We start from the raw sequence: 14316 nt of genomic DNA, 5'->3' as shown, positions 1-14316 counted from the left end.
GCTCCCTGCATGTTGAACCTCAACCAACTCCTCCACTCCCCTCCCTTCCCCCTCTCTTTCTTCTCTTCTCTTCTCACCCAATCCGTTTGTCCTCTGATTGTATCTGCTTGTCGTTTACTGCCTCGCTGACCGGTCTGCCTCCCATTCTAGCTGACCGCACCGACTCTCAGGGTGGGAATTCACACAGCACCGCCCACCGCCCATCGGCACCGCCCTGGAAAAGACCAATTGCACCCGTAGCCACTTCCATCATGGCTGCCACAACTCCTACCGTTACTATCTCGCACGAGGATGCCATTGACGATGCCATTGAGGACCATCACCCCTCCAATTTCGAACATTCCGTTCATCGCCGGTTACGAGCCAATTCCACCATCATGCAATTCCACAAGATTCTCGTAGCGAACCGTGGTGAAATTCCTATCCGCATTTTCCGTACCGCTCACGAGCTGTCTCTTCAGACGGTTGCCGTCTACTCCCATGAAGATCGTCTGAGCATGCATCGCCAAAAGGCCGATGAGGCTTACATGATTGGTGCCAGAGGCCAGTACACCCCAGTCGGTGCGTATCTCGCCGGCGATGAGATTATCAAGATCGCCGTGCAGCACGGTGTCCATCTCATCCATCCCGGGTATGGCTTCCTCTCTGAAAACGCTACATTTGCTCGAAACGTCGAGAAGGCCGGATTGGTCTTTGTCGGCCCAACCCCTGACACAATTGATGCCCTTGGTGACAAAGTTTCCGCTCGTCGCTTGGCAATGAAATGCGATGTTCCCGTTGTGCCAGGGACAGAGGGCCCCGTCTCACGCTACGAAGAAGTCAAGGCTTTCACCAGCCAGTATGGCTTCCCTATCATTATTAAGGCCGCTTTTGGTGGCGGCGGCCGGGGAATGCGTGTCGTTCGAGACGAGGCGTCTTTGCAGGACGCCTTTGAAAGAGCAACGTCTGAGGCAAAATCGGCCTTTGGCAACGGCACTGTCTTCGTCGAGCGATTCCTAGACAAGCCAAAACATATCGAGGTGCAATTGCTCGGTGATAACCATGGAAATGTTGTGCACCTGTATGAACGTGATTGCAGTGTCCAGCGCCGCCATCAAAAAGTTGTTGAACTTGCCCCCGCCAAAGATCTACCAGTCGAAGTTCGTGATAGCATTCTCGGTGATGCCGTCAAGCTAGCCAAGTCTGTCAATTATCGTAATGCTGGTACTGCTGAGTTCCTTGTTGATCAGTTGAACCGATATTACTTCATCGAAATCAACCCACGCATTCAGGTTGAGCATACCATCACAGAAGAAATTACTGGCATTGACATTGTTGCTGCGCAGATTCAAATTGCTGCCGGTGCTACACTTGAGCAGCTTGGACTTACCCAAAACCGCATTTCCACCAGGGGGTTTGCCATTCAGTGCCGTATCACTACTGAAGATCCCACAAAAGGCTTTCAACCAGATACTGGTAAAATTGAAGTTTATCGCTCTGCAGGTGGTAATGGTGTCCGTCTGGATGGAGGAAACGGGTTTGCTGGCTCTATTATCACACCTCATTACGACTCTATGCTGGTGAAATGTACTTGTCTTGGGTCCACTTATGAAATTGCTCGACGGAAGATGCTCCGTGCGCTGGTTGAGTTTCGAATTCGTGGTGTCAAGACAAATATTCCTTTTTTGGCATCCCTCCTGACCCATCCAACCTTTATTCAAGGCACCTGCTGGACAACATTCATTGATGACACACCCGAGCTCTTTTCGCTCATCGGAAGTCAGAATCGTGCCCAGAAGCTGCTTGCTTATCTGGGAGATGTTGCTGTCAACGGCAGTCGAATCAAAGGCCAAGTCGGTGAACCCAAGTTTAAAGGCGCAATTACCTTGCCAACGATCCTTGATGATAGTGGTAAACCGATTGACACTTCTGTTCCCTGTACGAAGGGCTGGAAAAACATTCTTGATGAGCAAGGCCCGGCTGCATTTGCAAAGGCCATCCGTGCCAATCGGGGCTGCTTGATTATGGATACAACCTGGCGAGATGCACATCAGTCTCTCCTTGCTACCCGTGTCAGAACCGTCGACTTGGTGAACATTGCTAAGGAAACAAGCCATGCATACAGCAATGCATACAGCTTGGAGTGCTGGGGTGGCGCTACTTTCGATGTTGCCATGCGATTCCTGTATGAAGACCCGTGGGATCGTCTTAGAAAGCTTCGAAAGGCGGTACCAAATATCCCTTTCCAAATGTTGCTAAGGGGAGCAAATGGTGTGGCATACTCGTCGTAAGTATGATTATTCATGTCAACCAACAATGTGCTCTAATATCTTCCGCTTAGGCTCCCGGATAATGCTATCTACCACTTCTGCAAACAAGCCAAAAAATACGGTGTCGACATTTTCCGTGTTTTTGATGCACTTAACGACATTAACCAGCTTGAGGTTGGTATGAAGGCCGTTCAGGCTGCGGGCGGTGTCGTTGAAGGTACTCTTTGCTATAGTGGCGACATGTTGAACCCCGATAAGAAGTACAATCTCAACTACTACCTTGATCTCGTCGACAAGATCGTTGCGCTCGGCACGCATGTCCTCGGTATTAAGGATATGGCTGGCGTACTAAAGCCTCAAGCCGCCACCATGTTGATTGGAGCGATTCGTAATAAATATCCTGATCTCCCTATTCATGTCCATACCCATGACTCTGCTGGTACTGGTGTTGCCTCCATGGTTGCCTGCGCGATGGCGGGTGCTGATGCCGTCGATGCCGCAACGGACAGCATGTCTGGGATGACCTCTCAGCCTAGCGTCGGCGCCATCTTGGCTTCACTTGAGGCAACCGAATGTGACCCCAAGCTCAATATTCGAAACATCCGTGCAATCGATTCTTATTGGGCCCAATTACGTCTGTTGTATTCGCCATTTGAGGCAGGGCTGACTGGTCCTGACCCTGAGGTGTATGAACATGAAATCCCGGGTGGCCAACTGACCAACTTGATCTTCCAAGCTCACCAACTTGGACTTGGTGCCCAATGGACCGAAACTAAGAAGGCTTACAAACAGGCCAACCATCTACTGGGTGACATTGTCAAGGTCACCCCTACATCTAAGGTCGTTGGTGACCTTGCACAGTTTATGGTCTCGAACAAGCTGTCTCCTGAAGATGTGATTGCTCGTGCTGGCGAGCTTGACTTCCCCGGATCTGTTCTTGAATTCCTTGAGGGCCTGATGGGTCAACCATACGGTGGATTCCCTGAACCCCTGCGTTCCAAAGCGCTCCGTGACCGACGCAAGCTGGACAGCCGCCCAGGTCTTCATCTCCCCCCTCTGGATCTTGTGAAAATCAAAGCAGATCTCAAGGAGAAATTTGGCAATGCAACAGAGTGTGATGTTGCTAGTTTTGCCATGTACCCGAAGGTCTATGAAGAATACCGCAAGTTTGTGACAAAGTACGGCGATCTTTCTGTTCTGCCAACGAAGTATTTCCTCTCCAGGCCCGAAATTGGCGAAGAGTTTTCCGTTGAGCTGGAACAAGGCAAAGTGCTTATCCTCAAGTTGTTAGCTGTTGGGCCGCTTTCCGAGCAGACTGGCCAAAGAGAGGTGTTTTATGAAATGAATGGAGAAGTCAGACAAGTCACCGTTGATGATATTCTGGCCGCGGTCGATAACACCAGTCGGCCCAAGGCGGACCCCAACGACAGTAGCCAGGTTGGTGCTCCTATGAGTGGTGTTGTCGTCGAAATTCGGGTTCATGATGGATTGGAAGTCAAGAAGGGTGATCCAATTGCTGTTCTCAGTGCTATGAAGATGGTGAGTTTACTCTCCTTGGCATGTATGGTTTGGGCCTGTCGACTAACGGGTTTTCTAGGAAATGGTCATTTCAGCGCCACATCACGGGACCATTTCTGGATTGTCGGTGAAGGAAGGGGACTCGGTGGATGGAATAGACTTGATCTGTACAATTCACAAGGTGTAGATGCTCACCATACAGCCTTTACTCTGACTACTTCTGTTTGTGCAAGTTGTTTTGAAAAACGCGGCGGCAACATTGGTATTCTAACCTACAGAGATATTTTTGAACATATCCATCCCCTTTTTGATTTGTCTCGGTTATGTATGACTGATATATATACTGTGATGTAGCAGAGCAGAAGCGTTTTGGTTTACTGATTTTGTATGGCTAGGTAGAGCACGGAATACCAAAAGTCTTTGTTCCCTACTGCTGGTTGATTTGTCTAGTGTGATGTCGTGTATCGCCACCGAGCGATGGTAAGCGAATCCAAAATTGCCTTTGAGCTATGACGTTTTTCCCAACTAGGTGCTCTATCACGTTTGTATACTGGGCAGCGGGCTCCACCACGGATGCCTATTGCGGAGAGAAAGACTGCCTATATTTTCGAAAGCACAGTAGCAACGGATTGGAAAAATAGAATTTGGTCAGCGAGAGAGTCCAATGCTCAATGTATGCTCGACTAGTTGAGCTGGATGGGCAGCCGATACTTCTCGAGATGCCGCCACCCAGAAATGCTTTGAATGTAAGCTTTACGAGTTCAATGGGACTTGTCTCGCCCCCGGACCGACTCCATTGTGTTCGTTGACTATCATTGACAGCTGAACAAACATCATCATCATGGTTCACGAACATCCTGGCGATCGCCCCCAGCACCCTCCGGTTTGGGTTCGCGGAGGACCTCAGTCGTATTACCATCCGAGTAGACCACAGGATGCCAGCACAGCAGGTGCCTCGAGAAGGGTGAGTGTGCCATGCACGCAGTGCTTGACATGGCGGCTGGTGACGGCGGCCAGACAGATCAGCTATTTCAGACTCAGACATGTACGCACTGACACTCTTTCCAGGTATCACTTCCAACTATGCGGGGGGCGGCCTCCCCTCCAGCATCGCCTGCGCAGCCTGAAGCTCCGATATTTAACCCTCCGAACCCTGAGTTGCCGGGTACATCTGCACGTTTCGAGATAGCTGGCGAGGCATTAGGCAGCCCGCCAGCTGCACTTCGGCCTGGGTTGCAAGAACGGCAGAGATCAATTCCAGGTGGCAGCATTCTGCGTGGCCAGCAAAAATATGCAGGGCTTACATACCAAAAGCGGACGTCTTTAAATGAAGACGCGCGGAGACGAAAGGCAAGTTGGAGCGAACAGCCGGTTGGGTCAAGTCCGGAGAATTCTCAATGGCTCGCAAGATGGTGGGAGACGTAGGTGGCCTTTCTACCTTCTCTTGCCCTGGTTTGGAGCGCTGACAGTTGCTGGACTTCTAGCTTCACTAAGGGAAACCCATACACACCCCGAAATGAGTGACTGCAGGAGCTTAACAATGAATTGGTGTGTTTCGCGGTAACCTTTGAAGTATCTTTGTTATTCGTTCACATTTTAGGGTATGGAAGTCGGCAGCTTGCTAGCAGTAGCCAAATGTTGGACACTGTTAACCAGACACGATAGCCACTCGTTTTGTCTAATCGGAAGCACATGTGTTTGTAAATAAGCAATGGACTTACCTTCCAAGATGCCACGCACCACTACTGCGCAAATTGCTCATAATGGGAAAGATTTTATAAACTTGAGCTATAGGGTCGAGTGATATATCTAATATCAAGTCTTTGGTGAATCCCACAACGGGAGCCGTATGAAATCTGTTGCGAGAAAATGAAGGGTTGAAGAGGCCGACTGGATTAAATCCCAGAAAGTAACAATTTATTCAGCAATGGTTAAGCGGAACAACACCCTTCGTGAAGCCTCCATTGTGAAATAATTGAGCCACAGGAAAAAATAAATGTATTTCATTCAAAAACACTGCTGTGAGAAACCGCTAAAGCGCCTATGCCTATGCCCGTAAGCCCCATAATAGACAATAGTACCTTGGTCAGATCAGCAGTCGTGTCCCATTTCTTTTCCTTTTCGTTTTGTCTTTTTTTTCGAACTGGCTGGTTGGAAAGAAAGGCCCAGTAATCCCGCATTACCACATAGCAAATAGTTTATCGAACAATTCCTTCAAAGCGGGATTTGAACCATTTGATGGTTTCAGTCTGGTTGATGCGGTGGGAGGCGCCGATCTTAGACTTGCACCGCCGGCGTTTGGCGACACGCTCGCCAGGGCGGGTCCTGTGTCAAAGATCCCGTTAGATTCCCGACCAAGGGTTTGGCATTAATTCAATGTAGGTACAATACTCACATGCAGCAGTAGAAGTCCATGCCATAAATGCCAATTCCTGGGTCGTATTTGATTCCGAGGTCGATGTGTTCGCTGATACCGAAACCGAAGTTACCGGTTTCAGAGAAGTTGCGTTTCCTCAGCTCATATTCTTTGACTTTGAGGCCACGTTCGAGGATCTCTTCAGCCTTGGGGCCGCGGACGGTAACATGTACAGCAATCTTTTCGTTACGACGGATGCCGAAGGTTCGGACAGTGTAGCGGGCCTTGCCTGAAAAAGATGCGAGTGAGCTTGGGTGTCATGGGCCGATGGTGAGACTGCGGGCTTACTGTAGACTGGAGTTTGGCCGCTCAATTGTTCCAGCACTTTGGCAGCTCGAGTGAGTCTGTCACCGGACTCGCCGACCGAGATGTTGAGGACGAGTTTTTGGATGCGGAGATCCCGCATGGGGTTGACAGACTTGTCCTTTCCCTCCGACTACACAGCATTAGCGAGGCAGGCAGGCAACCACGCCGCGCGGGGAACGATTTGACTTACCATGGTGGCTCGTGTGGTGATGCTGGCGAGAAGGTGGTGGTTGGTGAAAATGCTTGACGATGTTGGATTTCGCGCGTTTGTGTGCGATCAAGCGACCAGCCCTTAGCGCCTTGGCGTGACCGGATCGGGCTGGCGGCGGCCAAAGCGATCTGCGAGGCATCAAACATCAAACTCGCTGGACGACCGACGCCTCGCGCTGCACAGACGCCCAGCCAATGCGTTCTTTCCGACGGACGCACCCAAAGCAGCTCTAACGGCATCCACGTCGCACTCGTGCGCGCCCGAAGCGCTATGGCTTCGAACAAGCAGGGCAAGATGGTAAGTCTCTGTTGGGTCTCCAACCTACCGCGGCGAGTCTCGTTGACAGAGTTATCAACAGCTAACAGGACTCTAGCAAAACCTCGTATGTCCAGCTCCTCCTCGCGGCTGCACGCTTGTCTGACTTTTTACGCTTCGCTAATTCTAACCAGATCAACTACCGGATGAGGGTAACACTTAATGATGGCCGTCAAATGACTGGGCAGATGCTTGCCTTTGACAAGGTGCGGATTGGAGCTGGTACACTGGGCACATTCTGGTTGTTGACATTTATGACGCTGCTCTAGCACATGAACCTGGTTCTTGCAGATACAGAAGAATTCCGCAAAGTCAAGCGCAGACAGGGAAAAGGGCCCCAGGGTGCAAGTGGACCATTAGTGGACGCTGAAGAGAAAAGAACCTTAGGCTTGACAATAGTTCGGGGGACTCACGTGGTATCATGCTCGGTTGATGGCCCTCCCCCCGCCGACCCCTCCACAAGATTGGGCACCACCGTTCCCGGTGTTCCTGGCACTGCGCCGCCAACCCTTGCTGCCGGCCCGGGAGTCAGTAAACCAGCTGGTCGTGGGCTGCCTGTTGGACTTGGAGGACCAGCAGCAGGTGTTGGTGGACCGCCTCCGCCCTCAGGATTCGGTGGCTTTCCGCCAGCTGGTTTCCCAGGCGCACCCCCTCCGGGATTTCCGGGGAGAGGAATGCCCCCTGTACCCCCTGGAGGCCCACGTAGGTCATTTCAAGCTCTTGGTTTATTCAATGCGCTGACGGTTGTCTTATAGCTGGCTTTGGACCTCCTGGCTTTGGGGGACCTGGGGGGACAGTCGTACCTCGTAAGCTTTCCTAGTGCTAATTCGTCCGATTTAAGCTCACTTTTTCTGTCCTAGCTGGATTTCAACCACCACCCGGATTCCAACCTCCTGGACAAGGGAGAGGCATGCCCCCCGGGATGGGAGGACGATAATATGTGCGCGCACACACGGCGAAGAATGGCATAGCTCGGACAAATTGTGTTTATCGGATGGCTACGTGTCAGACAAAATATTCGATCTCACTTCGGGCTATTTGCCTGTCTGCTGGCGTTCTGAGGGCAAGTCGGAGTGTTATATGGATGATAGCAGCTAGTTTCAATACAACTCATGTTTTCTGTATCGTCTCGTACTAGCCGTCACTTTCTCTCCGGAAATCGGCGTTAGTCAGCCGCACTGTTTAGTCATCTGGGCCATCTTCCCTCGCCCACCAAAAGCCGCATCTGGAGGAAGCTCAAGCCTCATAGCAACGCAACAGTTGCGTCCTTTTTCCAGTTTGTTGCGGCGGTATTGCTCTTTAATCTATCACCATGGCGGCTGCGATTAAAGCGATCAATGCGAAGATACGCTCCAATAGAGTTTTGGACTATTTCTGTTCTACCCGTAAGTAGTGCTGGTTCTCGCAATGGAGCCGGGTTTACTCGGTGCTATCTTGTTAAACATGCCATGCACCATACTTTCACTGCTTATACCCGCACCAGAAATTCATGTACTAATCCGTGGCTGTCTGCAGATTTCTGGGGTCCGGCATCGAATTTTGGCATTCCGATTGCGGCTGTGATGGATACACAGAAAGACCCCGAGATGTACGTCAAACCGCATCTCCAGCAACATCACGAGTCTGATGCCTAGCTTCAGGGAGGTTTATCACTAACCATCTTGATTTTCCAGTATTTCGGGGCAGATGACGGGCGCTTTGACAATCTATTCTGCAACCTTCATGCGCTATTCCCTCGCTGTCACTCCCAAAAACTACCTTTTATTCCTCTGCCATTTCGTGAATTTTAATGCCCAAGTGACACAAGGGTATAGATACTTAAGCTATTGGAAGTATGCAGTCCTAGTTTTCTACGCGTTCAACTGCATATGGTGCCAGTGCAACTAATAGCGTTACACCTCACATAGATGGGGGGGACGAGATGCTCTTCTAGCAGAACGAGCTGCGAGCACGGCAAAGGATATTTCTGAAGCTGCAAAGAACTCGTGAATGTTGACCGCAATCATCGGTGTTATCATACGCTCTATTTCTCATAGTACACTAGGTTATAATGTACTTGCCATCTTTACAGCCATCTATCTACAGGCAGAAGTCCCTATTTTGGCTCGACGACTGCTGCATGTGTCAAATATAAGAAAAATGAGAATAAAAACGACGGCAAGTGTAAAACAACAATACAAGTTATACCGAGACTTGCCGTTGGTATTGAGATGGAACCTGGTTTTGTTTGAAGGGGGTTTTCCCTTCATCCCTGTACACATTAAGAGTCGGAAAAGTAGAGTCTTACGGAGCGTATGGCCTCTCATCGAAATGAGACCTGGTTTCTGTCGTACTGTATATAAAAACGAAATATTTCATTCAGGCCACTATACTTGGTGTTAGTACTAGAAACCTGTAAGGTAAATCGACATGATTAATTTTGAGAGATAAAAAAATATCTAAAATCTTCATCCGGTTAAGATAGCAACCAAGTTATCCAAGATGTAAACGCCGTCGCTATTAGAACACGCGCGAATGCATATAGTCGAAGGGAATTTCAGCTGGCTTGTTCAAAAAGACTGGATTGGATATCGGGAATAGTTAGGCGAGGGTCAACCGAACCACCCAACTAGTATTTACTAGGCTGGCGTTAAAAGAGAAATGTAATGGATACCCAGCAATATAAAACAAAATGCGTCAGCGCTGCTGCCCAGGGTATTTGTGATAGCTCTCTTGAAAAGGCAAGTCTAAACATCACAATAGCCTGGTGTTCTGGGATCACTTGAGCCCGCGGCCCAATTTGTAATGGTCAATGTGGTTGTGTAGACGCATACAATAGTTCCAAATACCGCTAACGTAATGTCGGACCATCGTTGAAACCGAGTTGTAGCAATGGCTTTCCAGTGTAAAAGTGGCTAAAAATCAGTTAGTATACATTCAACATTGGAATTGGAGAGAATAACATACCGGATATACATATACAAGAGGCACACAGGCGAAACTGCCAACGAGCGCGACGAACTTGTCTAGATCAGCGGCACCCCCCCAGGCAACCAGTGCGCAAAATATTACTAGAACAAACCGGAAGATATTTTTCTTCCATTTGATGCCCGGATTGTATTTGCCACTTCGTGTGAATAACCCGTTTTCCATTATCCGTATCGCGGGAAAAAGTTGTAGTGGAGTGCTAAGTAAAATGGCAATGGAATATAGAAATTGAACCCCGTTCACAAATTTGTCATTTTGAGGCAGGTTCAATAGTACCACCGTTTCAGTCTTGGATCCAAAGGTTGCATATCCAAGAACGCCACTCGACAGGAATATCACAGTGATCACAATCATACAAAGAGCCAGAACGCGAGGAAATTGTTGGGGTTGTTTCATAGACTCCTGTATAGGAATGATCAGCCCAACGCCTTCGTAGGTAAATATGGCTGTTCCGATCAAGAGTTGCCAGCTTTGCGGGTTGAATGCCTTAATGTCTGCAATGCCGCCCTGATCAACAATAGTTCTGATGTCAACGCCGTAAAGATACACGATTCCAAGGAGAATAAAAGCGTCAGCGATCAGAGCCGTGAAGGCGAGTTTACTAATATCGCGAATAAGCGAGAGGGGAAGGAAGATAAGCAGTTGCATCAATATTAAGAATTGAATACTGATGAACGTCTTGCACTCGGTAATGGCAAGTACAAAAGCCTGCAAGTTGGTGGACACAAATACTGTATATGCGGCGACAAAGCCAAACTGGCTCAGAGCGATGGACCCAAGAATAACCCTTCTCATATGCTTTCCGTATAAGATGCCGCCGATATCACCGAAGGAGCCATCTATCTTAGATCTTGTTTTTATAAGGAGGATGAAGCAATAGTAACTAAGCAGCGAAACTGCAATCAGGACAACCGAACTAAAGAGCATGCCGCCGTTGAGGAAAGCCCTAGGAAGGAAGAGGATTCCTGTTCCAACAAAAGACTTTAGAAGCAGTAGCATAGCCCCCGTCGCGGAGTTAGTGGCTTTCGGTGCGCGTTCTCTGTGTCTTCTGGGGTGCTTCCCAGGAGCACCTGGGGGGAGGAGCGAAGTTTCTTCGCAGGGCTCTTCCTCCCCTTCAGTCCAGAGCTCTGGCACAAAGTACTCATCGGGCCCGAGAGCTTCATCATCCTCTTCTAGCTCTTCACCAGCAAAATGGCCATAGAGTGTGAGAAATTCCAAAAAGCTCTGGGTTGGTAGTTGAGGCGGACTAGTGTGGCGATCATATCCTGCAGAAGGACGGAGGCTGTTGCTTTCTGGGGCCACAGCCGTCCTACGAAGGTAGTCCCTTCGAAAGCCTCCAGGAACTTTGATGGAGCCAATATCCATGGTCGCATGCTCTGGTTCTGGTCTGGGCATATCGAAACTTCGCCGTCGCCTTGTTGTTTCTTGAGCCTCCGCTTCTTCTGCCCATCTATATACCGGTCGAGTTATGTCCCCGCCCTGAAGTTGCAAACTGGAAAATTCGTCTGCGCCATTGGAAGCCTTCCCGCTCCCGGACTCAGACCCTGAAGAATTGTCATTGAGTCCATCCGAGCTTCCCTGAGGTTGAACCAAATGCCTTCTAACGATTTCTGGATCTTCTGTTAATGCGGCGACGTTGCGGGAAGTATCATCGACCTGTCCAGGTATTACTTGAGATGAATTGATGTCATTATTTGCTGGAACCGGGGATGATGACCGGGGTTGGGATTCATGATTGGTCGGCGGAGGGGACACGGTGCACAGTTTCGACGTTAACGTTGACGTGGACGGCTGAAGTGCCGGAGATGGAGTGTCCTTCACCGTAAAGTCTTGCTGACCATCAGGCGTAGCTTGGGTTGTAATGAACGCTTGCCTGCCCCCTGCTTCTGGAAATTCGGGATTGTTCGGGATAGGTGAGGCGAGTCGCGCAGTCGTTATGTGTCTTGGAAGGGAGCTGGAAACGGGAGAATCAGACGGAAGAGCAGGAGAAGTTGTCCTGCATAATATTGGAAGAGAGTCTGTTGCCTGGGCAGGAGGCGGTACTGACTCTCCAGACCTGTCATCGCTGGCCGGCATGGTGCGATGTACAGACGGCTTTTCGGATGGCCACGTTTGGTTTTAAATGCTTGTATATTTCAGAGAAGCCCAAGGGTGAGTATATACTATGCCATATACGACGAATATTTAGTGACAAGGCCTGCCGGGAGTTTGGGGTGAGATCAGTTCGGAGTAGGGAGTAGTTGGTTTGATAATAATAATAGCGTACTTGGGCGGAGGTCATGATGGGAGTGAGGCGTGAGACAGATGCCAAGCCCAACGCCCCAACGGCGCGGTCAGCTGACCTATCTTTCTGCGCAAGTCCGCGTTAGTATTACTAATCGCACGTACAGAGTACTTCGTGTCGGCGGCCTGTATATATGGAGGCCCGCTAGCAGCAAGCTGAGAAACCGCGGGGTTGCCCGTGCTTGTGTGTGTGAATTTATTATTTTTCTTTGGCTCTTATGCAGTCTTAGACTATGAAGAGCCACTATCCCTAATCTGGCTTGGTTACAGCATGTGTTATCCTTGATATCTGGCATCCAGCGGCAAGAGAAACCACTCGTTACAATAGTCATCTGGTAAAAAGGCTGCAGCATTACGAGAATGTATCCACATATCAATGAACCTCAATCAAATGAATATGCCATCATGACTTGACTGGGACTAAAACATCAACATCATGATGTCATTGGCCAACTATTTGCATCATCAGGGTAACCCTAATGCATATTGCACCATGCATGTCCTGTTAATGGCTTGATACAACCACGATGATTGGACTCTACTTTATATATACTCCATATTCACCGCACCTCTATTTGCAGCCCGGCTTCGTCAAATTAGAAGGCAGGATTTCTTGGTTTTCTATAAGCGCCGGCGCTCAAGATTCGGTATGGTGCAACTTATTCTGGAGTCAAATATATAGCTACCTAGAGTAAGTTAACCAGCCAGTTAATAAACTTACATAGTGTTCATAAACGCATTCTCTTTGATGTTGATGATAGTGATCTTGGGGAAGGCGAGGAAAAACTGGCTCATGTTCTTGAGCGCCAAGTCTCATACTTTGCAGATGTGGATGGCATACAAAAGTTTTCTCCGACATATTCAGCATAGTCCATATCACAACATATATCAGGTTCTTCGGGATGGGTTTGGTGGCGACAACCCTAGAAGACCTTTTTCTCTGTGGACAGGTGTAGACCCAATTTTTCGGGATTTAGTTTGTAAGATGACAAATTCGATCCAAAACAAAAATCAGGCCCTGTGACATCCATGGTTTGAGGGGGATTGAAATAATTCTGCAACTTGTGTGTGTGAGTGTCAGCTGGTGAACGGCCTTGTGAAAATACTATAAATAGATCATAGTGACTGCTGCTCTCCTCAGTGGGATGCCAGATCCTATCTGATCTCATTTATTGCAGAAACTCTATTTCAAAAGCTCTGAACTCTTTACGTCGCAGTGAGCTCATTCAAATGTAGGTGTTTCCAAGTAAGCGCTAATCCTCTTTCTTATAGTCGCTTTTGGCTAGTTAAGTACTCCGTACGCCCTCAGCATTTCGAAGAGGTGAAGGCAAAGGTATTTATTAATCGCATAAGGCCGGCTCGGCGGCGCCCGAGGCCCGAGAAAACCACCAGCTTTACTTCGTAGTCCAACATCGCTCAAAACTGCTAACAATATATTAAATTTATTGGTCAGGTACGATTCTCCCGCACAATGCCAACCCAACTGGACCGAGTTATGAACTCGAAGGTGAGGACGAGCAATGCCCGCTGAGTTCCTCGCATCGAGATGCTAATGCGATAGTTACAGAACTTATTACTCGGTGAATTGCACACCTCTATTATGGTTTCAACGCTTCCTGACCGTGTGGCCATTTAGCATTTGCCGGTCTTGTAGCTGCCGCAGCAACATGGGCGATCATGGGAAACGAACTTTTCCCACCCGAACGTGACCCGGCAGGAAGTGAGTGATATCGTTGTGTTTAACATTGCAGGCTCCTGACTGCGCAAAGACCCAGAATCCTGGACACTAGATGAAATAAAGAGATGGCTTCGAGTGGTAAGACGCACTATCTTATGCAGAGGCTGGGAAACTGTATTCGCTTTATTGTTGATAAGATGTCCCCTTTTGATAGCGTAATCTTCTGCCGAGTGATAACCTGGAGTACGGCGACTTGCTGGACCGCGTCAAAGCAAACATGCGGCCATGCGGCGCGCAGTATATTTGAAAACCCCTATTTGTTGATCCGACGGCCTGATTTCTTCTATGCGAATGAACGTCTTAGCTCTGCCGC

At 49.0% G+C, this 14316-nt stretch overlaps 6 protein-coding genes across 6 annotated transcripts; 4 read left to right on the top strand and 2 right to left on the bottom strand.

Moving 5' to 3' along the window:
* Nucleotides 1-251: 251 nt before the first annotated feature.
* Nucleotides 252-3954, top strand: PYC1 (pyruvate carboxylase; the record flags this gene model as incomplete). The annotated part of the gene is made up of 3 exons (XM_049255773.1): nt 252-2266; nt 2321-3788; nt 3847-3954. The coding sequence occupies 3 exons, from the start codon at nt 252-254 to the stop codon at nt 3952-3954; spliced, it is 3591 nt and encodes a 1196-aa protein (XP_049105260.1).
* Nucleotides 3955-5965: 2011 nt separating this feature from the next.
* On the bottom strand, nt 5966-6682 carry RPL11 (60S ribosomal protein L11; the record flags this gene model as incomplete). Its single annotated transcript, XM_049255772.1, has 4 exons — nt 5966-6092; nt 6163-6412; nt 6472-6619; nt 6680-6682. 4 exons carry the CDS (start codon nt 6680-6682, stop codon nt 5966-5968), a joined length of 528 nt encoding a protein of 175 aa, XP_049105259.1.
* A 288-nt stretch (nt 6683-6970) lies between these two features.
* On the top strand, nt 6971-7770 carry smb1 (Small nuclear ribonucleoprotein-associated protein B; the record flags this gene model as incomplete). Its single annotated transcript, XM_049255771.1, has 4 exons — nt 6971-6997; nt 7074-7082; nt 7150-7221; nt 7285-7770. The coding sequence occupies 4 exons, from the start codon at nt 6971-6973 to the stop codon at nt 7768-7770; spliced, it is 594 nt and encodes a 197-aa protein (XP_049105258.1).
* Nucleotides 7771-8327: 557 nt separating this feature from the next.
* On the top strand, nt 8328-9004 carry LOZ57_006755 (uncharacterized protein; the record flags this gene model as incomplete). Its single annotated transcript, XM_049255770.1, has 4 exons — nt 8328-8400; nt 8531-8603; nt 8689-8847; nt 8923-9004. 4 exons carry the CDS (start codon nt 8328-8330, stop codon nt 9002-9004), a joined length of 387 nt encoding a protein of 128 aa, XP_049105257.1.
* Nucleotides 9005-9741: 737 nt separating this feature from the next.
* LOZ57_006754 (uncharacterized protein) lies at nt 9742-12058 on the bottom strand (the record flags this gene model as incomplete). The annotated part of the gene is made up of 2 exons (XM_049255769.1): nt 9742-9909; nt 9962-12058. 2 exons carry the CDS (start codon nt 12056-12058, stop codon nt 9742-9744), a joined length of 2265 nt encoding a protein of 754 aa, XP_049105256.1.
* Nucleotides 12059-13736: 1678 nt separating this feature from the next.
* LOZ57_006753 (uncharacterized protein) lies at nt 13737-14250 on the top strand (the record flags this gene model as incomplete). The annotated part of the gene is made up of 5 exons (XM_049255768.1): nt 13737-13772; nt 13833-13845; nt 13902-13985; nt 14035-14081; nt 14158-14250. The coding sequence occupies 5 exons, from the start codon at nt 13737-13739 to the stop codon at nt 14248-14250; spliced, it is 273 nt and encodes a 90-aa protein (XP_049105255.1).
* Between the last annotated feature and the right edge of the window lie 66 nt (nt 14251-14316).

This window comes from Ophidiomyces ophidiicola, assembly GCF_022830035.1.
Source record: "Ophidiomyces ophidiicola strain CBS 122913 chromosome Unknown scaffold_55, whole genome shotgun sequence".
NCBI lineage: Eukaryota > Fungi > Ascomycota > Eurotiomycetes > Onygenales > Onygenaceae > Ophidiomyces > Ophidiomyces ophidiicola.
The sequence above is the reverse complement of the archived record's forward strand: the minus strand, read 5'-3'. Positions and strand labels throughout refer to the sequence as shown.